The sequence below is a fragment of the Orcinus orca genome, chromosome 6, assembly GCF_937001465.1.
Source record: "Orcinus orca chromosome 6, mOrcOrc1.1, whole genome shotgun sequence".
NCBI classification, from domain to species: domain Eukaryota; kingdom Metazoa; phylum Chordata; class Mammalia; order Artiodactyla; family Delphinidae; genus Orcinus; species Orcinus orca.
The window spans coordinates 115,004,559-115,013,235 of NC_064564.1; the positions used below are offsets into that span (position 1 = coordinate 115,004,559).

Sequence of the window (8,677 nt, forward strand, 5' to 3'; positions counted from 1 at the left end):
AGGCACGTGTAGGGTATGGGGGAGACAGTCCTGAAGATTATCCACACCACCTCTGCCCTCATGGAATGTACAGGCTAGATGGAGAGAAAGGCCCCAATCAAAGGATCACCCGAGTGCAGGATTAGGGAAGGAGGTGCTGGGCTGTGGGGAGATACAGGATATTTGGGCTGGGTATAATAACGGGGGTGTGGGGAAGTTTCCCCATGGAAGTCGTTTCTGAGCTGGTCTCCAAAAGAAAGGAGTGAACCAGGTGGAGAGGGGGCAGGAGAGTTTCCAGAGAGACTGTCCTGTGCAGAGGTTCAGAGCCTTGGAAGAACCCAGAACATCCCAGGCACTACAAGAACCTGGCAAGGGTGGACACAAGGGCTCCCCGTGGGGCATGCTGGTGGCTTGGGCCAGGCTGCTGGTCCTGGGAATAGACAGCAGCAGATGGAGTTGGCAAATATTTAGGAGGTGGGATTGAAAGGGCTTGGATGGGGAGGGAGATGGAAAGGTTCAGAACCACCCTGGGTTTTCTGGCATGAGCCGCTGGGTACACTTTGGTGGCGATGACTGAGTTGAGGGAATGGGGGGTGGAAATCATGCATTTGGATTTGGACAACTGCAGGATGAGTTTTCTTTGAGATAGGCCAGGAGAACTACAGTCGGCCACTGGACACACAGGGCTAGAGTTGAGGAGAAACGCGGTCTGAGGACACTGGATGATGGGGCCAAGAGGAGACAGCCCAGGGGAGCGGCAGAGCCAGGAGGGAACCTTGAGGAGCTGCCTCCCGACGGGCCAGGCTGAGAGTGCTGAAAGGACGTGGGAGAGGCTGGGGAGCCCTGGCGGGCTGGGTCCAAGGTAGCAGTTGCCTATTAGCTGCACCTGTGTTTGCATCCTGAATGACAGACTGGCCTTGACCGAGGAGCAAGGTGTTCCCTCTGGAGTTCACTTGGCCAAACAAGAGGTGGGGACAGGCAGCCCAACCTGATAAAGTCCCAGGTCCAGCTTGGCTCACGCTGAGGCCAGCTCTCCCCTCCCGGAAGCCGGTCAGGAATTACAGTACGAGTTTTGTTTAGCGGTCAATATTATTTTTCTCTCTCCCTTCTCTTTGCCGTGTTGCGTTTCTCTCCCCCCTTCAATCTTCCTAAACACTTTAGAAGCCATAAATATAGCCGAATCAGTTTAGATCAGTCGGGGTAAATGTCAAATTATCTTCTCTCTTTCTCTCTCTGGCTCTTTCTTCCCTCCCCCTCCAAATCAACAGCCTCTAATAATCTGTCCAACCCTTCATTAAGCCTTACAGTCTCACTCAGGGAGATTAAATGAATAAAGTAAAAAGGGAACGGGGAAAAAAAGAGAGAAAAGCAGGAGCATTTATTCTCACTGTGTCTCCGACCATTTTCCTTTTCTTTCTGATTTCTACATCGCTGACTTGAAAGCCCTTGAGTGACAGCGTCACAGGGACCAGCGAGGAAACCGCGAGAGGTAGCAGAACTGGAAATGCCGCGGCACAGTAGGTAGAAAGTACCGTAATTATAGAGCAGGTCAGAGCCACTCGAATGAACAAAAATAAAAGCACAGAGGTTTTCTGTAGACCGTCAGGGGAGGTAAAAAAAAAAAAAAAATCATTGTAAACTTTTTCCACCGGTACCCCCTACCCCCCGAAACCACAAATTTTAAAAGAGGTTTCTCGGTTCCCGAGAAGCACCTCTGGGAGTACTTCAGCAGTCCCGTGGGACAAGTTTGTCCCTGGATGTGGGCCTCTCTTTGCAGGGGCTGCTGGGGTGGTCTGAAGGGCCTGTTTGGGGGCAAGGGGGTAGCAGAGTTTGTTTCGACTCGTGAGAGACGGTGGCGAAAGGACGGATGCACGCGGGGAGCAGGAAGGGGGTCCAAGCCCTGCTTTCTCCCTGGGCTGAGCGCAGGGGCCCTTCCAAAGGGGACGAGCGCCTCAGACAGCGGGAGCAAGGCCAGGAGTCCGAAGCCGTGTGGTGGTTCGGGATGGGGGTGTGGAGGCGCAGGGCGGGGTCATGATAAGCTTCGTTTATCACCCCAGCAAGGTCTGCAAAAGCGCTTTCGGTGGGTCCAGCCTTTCCCCTGCCTGGTGAGGGGTGCCAAGCTCAGCCCCTCGGATGTCTGACATCTTCTCCCTTTACAGGGAGCTCGCTAGTCGATTCCTGGTGGCTTCAGCCACCTGAGCCCTGGAGGGGCGGATGGAGGTGAAAAGGAGGGAGCATTGAGAGCGTGGGAGTTCCAGCTTCAAGGTCCCCTGGAGGTCAGGGCGAGGGCGTGGCAGGGGGAGGCACAGAGCCCAAGTCCTGACAAGCTGCGGGGCAGCCGGGCGTAGAGACCCCGTTTGTTGTACAAAGCCCACAGTCCACAAAGAGCCGGTCAGAGGCACAGCCTCAGGGTCTCAGAAAAACGGCAGAACCCCTCTGCCCTCCTCCCCGATCTCACCTCTCTGGAGAAGGCTCCTGAGGGGACAGGCCACCCCCTTGTCCTCGAACCTTGAGACTGCTTTGTCCTGAGGCTGGAGTTCTGCAGACATGAAGACAAGGGGCTGATTCAGAGCAGGACGCAACAAGGGGCCCGTGAGAAACGGGAGGGACCCCGTTCCCCCAGGGGGCTCAGAGGGTGGCCTCGTGGAGTCAGATCTGAGACCACAGCGCCCTGAACTTGTCCTCAAAGAGCCTATCACAGTTGTAATTATCGAAGGCAGATGGATGATTGATGGCTTATGTCTGCACTCGCCACCCCACCACCCCCCGCCCCCCACGTGGGTGTTGCTCCCGTCTGGTTCTTATTTCCTCAGCACCTGGCACAGCGCCTGGCAGGTAGTAGGTGCTTAATAAATCCCTGAGTAAATGAATGACTGAATGATGTTAGTAAAGCTGAGTGCTTACCTGGTGCCAGGTGGCAGCTACATCATTTCACGTGGAGCCAGTGATGAGGCTGAGAGCCCCACCTCACAAGTGAAAGACTGAAGCTCAAAGCACGAGAATATTTGCCCTGAGGTCTGTGGCAGGGGTGGAGCCAGGATGCTCACCCAGGTGGCTGGACCTGACTGACTGTGGTTGGGGAGGGTTCCAAAGCGCAGCTAAGTGAGAACACCCAAAAGATGAAGGCTGTCGAATCTGGAAGATGGAAACTGCAGATGGGGGGCAAAATCTGTTCCATTGAGTATAGCAGGGGTTGACTGGGCACTTTTCAAAACCAGCTGGCATTGGGTGGGTGCCCATGTTTGAGGATGGATTAGAGTGATGGGTGCCCATCACTCAATGGGCAAACAAGGTGAAGAAGACTTTGTGGACAGATCTTAACTGCTGGGGCCTCTCTGCAGCTTGAGGGATGCCATCATGCGTATCTGAGGCTGTTTGGTGTGTAACTCCTGGCCTCCCAGGCCTTCAGGCCACTGGACACCACCAGCTGTTCCTGGTTACTCGTCGAAGCCCTCCACAGCCCGAGGGCAGAGCTGGCTCCAGTGCATGTCCTGAGGTTACAGATGCAGTGCCCTGGTTCGTGGGAGCAGTTCACTGGGCTGGCGCTGGCTGGACCAGGACCCAACCTGCCCATGTGCGTAGCAGGGATACGGCTCCCTGCTCTGCAGCCCCGGCATGATCCCCGGCCCCGGGTAGGGCTCCCTGAATTGGAAGGAATGGAATGAAAAGCCAAAGTGCAGGGAGTGTTGGATCAACACTGAGGAAATGCCTGGGGGTCTGTGAGGCTGAGGTCCCTTGGATGCCAAGGCCAAGGCCAAGGCCGGGGGATGCTGACGAGCTCCTACTCTTTTGCAGCATGAATGTGCAGGGACAGTACGAGCCAGTTGACGCCACTGGTTTCATCAACATCAACTCCCTCAGGTGAGAAGCTCTGGGCCCTGATGGGTCCTCAGACCCTCCAGGTGCGGGGAGCAGGCTCTGATGGGACCTCAGTGCTCTGACCACTGCTCTGCCCTAGACAAGCACCACCTTCCTGTCCCTCCACCCGCCACATCCTCAGCGCCTGCTCTGGACCCAGCCTGCTCCCATCCTCTGCAGGGCCACAAGGCACCCTTGTGACAGCCAAGAGCAACAGAGGGTCCTGGGCACTTGAGTTCCCGGTTTCTGGGTTCGGCTCTTTGCCTCTGACACTCACTCCCACCCTCTCCAGCCACTAGGAGCCCCTTTCCTGGGCAGGTTAGCAAGGGGAATGGCCGAGGGGTAGAAAGAAGCCACAGAAGGTCACCTGGCTGGCTCCTGCCTTCACGTCCACATACAGGAGCTTCAGGTCTCACTGGAACCATGGATCTCCATGGCCCAGTGGGGTGATACACACCGTCTGAAGCCACTCAGACCTGGCTTCGAATCCTGCCTCTGCAGTTGGGTCTCGGAACCCTTCTGAACTTCTGGAAATCATAGGATGTTAACCATACCTGCCTCACAGGTGCAGTGAAAGTTTGATCTGAGTCCGTGGAAATCAAGCACTCTGCCCAGACCCTGGCACCCAGGAAGGGCACAGTGCCTAGCAGCAGGGGCTCAGTGGGGCTGAGTTGTCCACCTCTGGGTTCTTAATCCCCATCTTCCTTCTCCTGGGGCTTGAGTTTCTCTCCTCTCGCTGATAACACGCCCCCAGCACGAAACCATTTTCTCTCAGAGCCAGCCTCCTGTCCCTGGAGCCGAGACTGGGAGAGACATGGATTCCAGCCCGACAGTCACCTCCATCTCCCCGCCTCCTTCACCCCTTTTGTGTTTTATGACTCTATAAACCCTTTTAAATGGCTCCGAACACACGGGGTTTTCATAATGGCCTCTTCATTTCTCCCATTGCCAGTTTAACGCTTTGTCCTGAACAATGACAAGCAATGTTTTCCCCCTAAGATAAATTAATTACATTATCCTGATTGGAGGGCAGGAGGGGCCAGGGCAGGAGAGGGAGAGAGGGAGAAAAAAAGACAACTCCACACACGTCTTAGCAAACAGCTGTCCCTGCCACCCCACCTCTGCCTGAATTAATTGAACTGAGTGCATGTTGTTATTGTTAATTTACATTTTTCTTTGTTTTGAATCTGGTTTACAGGCTGAAGGAGTATCATCGCCTCCAGAGCAAGGTCACCGGCAAATAAACCGGCTGATAGTGGGGAGCTGGGCCTCCTCGCTTTGCCCATCTCCCAAGTGCAGCCGCTAATTGTTGTGATAATTTGTAGTTGTGACTTGTCCTCCAGGGCTGGCAGTGCAGTGCGGGTGCCAGGCCCCGGCTTTGTTCCCTGGTCCCCTGGAGCCTGCAGAAGTGGTCAGCAAACGGACGGGGTGGGGGCCGGCTGCAGGCAGGAGCTGTAATATGACGATTAAAAAAAATGATACATTGGTCTTTTGTTTATTTCTGCAGAAAGAGGAGTAAGAGTGTGTGTGTGTGTGTGTGTGTGTGTGTGTGTGTGTGTGTGTGTGTTGGTGAATCATGCTTTTCTTAGACCAACCTTTGTGTTTTCTGACTAAAGCACTGCCGAAGGCCACCTTTTGCCAGAGAACCTGTTTATCTGGAAGAATCGACCCCTCTCTCCAGCAAAAAGCATGGAATCCGAAAGCACCCACCCGCGTCATCCCCTAGCCCAGAAGCCTGGCATTTTGTTACCAGCTGTGCCCCTGTGGTACGTGCCAGGGAAACCAAGGCGAGTTTAGGTGACAAACTTGGGGGCAGTCGTGCCCGCAGCCCGCAGTGAACTCCCGGGAATGGTGGCCACGACTGGCCACACCAGGCTTCCCCACCGTGGCTGGGTGGCCTTAAGCGTCCCACATCAAGGAGGAGAAAGAACCCAAGTAAGAGCAGCCTGAGCACAGAGGACAAAAACACAGACATACCTTGGTGGTGGTGGTGGGGCGTGTTTACCTGGCTTACACGGTTCCCTCCACCCTTCCTCCACAAACCACGGCCCAAAGCCGCCATGTTTGTACTTGACTCCACCCCTTTGGTCATATCTGATTGGACCATGGCTGGGCACCTGACTAGAGCTGGGCCAATCAGAATCTCAGCCCCAGTAATGGGGCCGAGGGAACCGGCCGGAAGCGAGGACAAGGGAATTTAGGCGTGGTGGGCTGCCCTGTGGCTGGAAAAGCAGAGAGGGAAAAGGGAGTGATGGGAAGAGTGGGCGTCCGGTTTAGAATCCCGGTTCCCATCCTGGTAGGCCTCATGGAAGCTGGCGGCATTTCTTAACTTGGATTCTCTGAGACACTGGTGTTCTCATAACCAATTACCATTTAGAGCTTAATTAAGCTGGTGAGAGAGTTTGTGGTATTTGCAGACAGAAGCACTGTTACCGGGAAGCCTTGAGTGCTGGTTGCTCTGGTTCTGACCTCCACTCCATTGCCTTCGTGAATGAGGGTTTCTTTCAAAAGAAATTTTGTTTTTAAAACTTGTTTTCCTCTTATTGTGAAGGTTACAAATGAATTATTCAATGAATCTTAACTTTGTGCCAGACACTTTGCTACACACTTTATTCACATTATCTCTTTGAATCTTCACAATGACACTGAGGTAGATGCTTTTATCTCTGTTTGGTGGAGGAGGCAACTGAGGTGCGGAGGAATTGCTTTGCCAGCTTTCAGTCAGCTAGCAAGTGACAGAGGCAAGAACCAAACTCTGGCCTGGCTGAGCCCCCAAATCTTGTGTGTTTATGTCCTTAACCGTCATTGGCTGCATCTTATTAAAAAAACAAAACAAAACACAATCTTATAGAAATAACTATCACCCATCATCTCACCACCCAATTATAAACGCTGCTTATACTTAGTGAATTTCTTCTCAGTCAAATTTTTCTACGCTTATAAATATTTTTACAGAGTTATTTAGGATAAAGTATTCTTTTTTCTTTTTGGCTGTGCCATGTAGCATGCAGGATCTTAATTCCCCCACCAGGAATTGAACCCATGCCCTCTGCAGTGGAAGTGGGGAGCCTTAACCACTGGACGGCCAGGGAAGTCCCTAAAGTATTTTAAAAGCAAGTGTTTTGCTGTGCTTTTAAGTTAACATTACATCATAAACAGTTTTCGTCGTCAAAAACTCTTAAACACTTTCAACAACTATGTAATATTCTATTATATTGATAGCTGTTAACTTAACCTTTCCCCATTTATAGATTTCGTTTTTCACTCTAAACTATTTTCCTGCCTTTCGTTGGATTTAATTGGGTATTCTTAGTAGCTGGTTTATTAGCTATGCTTTTTGTCTTTTCAGTGGTTTCTATAGGGTCTACAGTATCCATATATCCTTAGTTTACAACGGGCTACGTTCATTAATGTTGTACCGTCTCATGTGTAATATAAGAATCTTACAACAATACAATCTTAGAACATTTCAGTTTGTACTTTTGTTGTCATATATATTGCTTCTATAATTGCCCCACAATATGTTGCTATTTTTTTTTTAGGTAGTCAAATATCGTTTTTAAAAGATTAAAATAAGAACGGTATGTGTTTTATATTTATCCTGTGTAGGATTGGCAATGTTTCTTTCATAAATATCTGATAGAATTCACTAGTGAAACCATCTGGGCCTAGAGATTTCTTGGCAGTGCTCTTAAGGTATAAATTCAGTTTCTTTTAGTTATATTGGGTTATTCATGTTGTCCATTTCCTCTTGGGTCAACTTTGGGTACTTTGTGTCTTTTGAGGAATTTGCCCATTCCATTTAGATTGTCAGTTTTATTGGCATAAAGCTTTTCATAATATTTTCTTATTATCCTTAACTGTTTGCAGGATTGATAGCAATGTCCCTGTTTCATTACTTACCTTGGTGATTTGTGTCCTCCCGTATTCTTTTTTTTTCCCCCCAGGGATTGCTGAGACATGCAGAGACTTTTTTTTTTTTTTGGCCATGCCACGTGGTTTGTGGGATCTTAGTTCCCCAACCAGGGATCGAACCTGGGCCCTAGGCAGTGAGAGCACAGAGTCCTAACCACTGGACTGCCAGGGAATTCTGAGAATTTTTATTTATCACATATGTTACTACTTATTTTTACTTGTAGAACAGAGTCACAGAAGAGCAGGCTGTTAGTAGGTGTTAGTAGAGCTCAGGGGTCTAGCATAACATCTAGTACATAGTAGGTTGTCCTCCCTTCTTTTTTTTTTTTTTTAAACATCTTTATTGGAGTATAGTTGCTTTACAATGGTGTGTTAGTTTCTGCTTTATAACAAAGTGAATCAGCTGTACATACACATATATCCCCATATCTCTTCCCTCTTGCCTCTCCCTCCCTCCCACCCTCCCTATCCCACCCCTCTAGGTGGTCACAAAGCACCGAGCTGATCTCCCTGTGCTATGCAGCTGCTTCCCACTAGCTATCTATTTTACATTTGGAAGTGTATATATGTCCATGCCACTCTCTCACTTTGTCCCAGCTTACCCTTCCCCCTCCCCGTGTCCTCAAGTCCATTCTCTAGTAGGTCTGCATCTTTATTCCCGTCCTGCCCCTAGGTTCCTCATGACCTTTTTTTTTTTTTTTTAGATTCCATATATACGTGTTAGTACACGGTATTTGTTTTTCTCTTTCTGACTTACTTCACTCTGTATGACAGACTGTAGGTCCATCCACCTTGCTACAAATAACTCAATTTCGTTTCTTTTTATGGCTGAGTAATATTCCATTGTATGTATGTGCCACATCTTCTTTATCCATTCATCTGTTGATGGACACTTAGGTTGCTACCACGTCCTGGCTATTGTAAA

General features: G+C 50.2%; 1 protein-coding gene across 8 annotated transcripts in view; it reads left to right on the top strand.

Moving 5' to 3' along the window:
* The window catches only part of ASS1 (argininosuccinate synthase 1), a 50,908-nt gene extending 45,585 nt beyond the window's left edge, over positions 1-5,323 (top strand). For 6 of the 8 annotated variants that reach the window (XM_004269092.3, XM_033426952.2, XM_033426954.2 and 3 more), the window contains 2 exons: positions 3,775-3,840; positions 5,036-5,323. In XM_004269092.3, coding sequence (XP_004269140.1) covers positions 3,775-3,840; positions 5,036-5,081 — 112 coding nt within the window. In that variant the 3' untranslated portion in view covers positions 5,082-5,323. Of the gene's footprint in view, positions 1-1,422; positions 1,497-2,138; positions 2,256-3,774; positions 3,841-5,035 lie in introns of all 8 variants that reach the window. The other 2 variants (XR_007478079.1, XR_007478078.1) reach the window with 2 other exon arrangements.
* Positions 5,324-8,677: the final 3,354 nt, after the last annotated feature.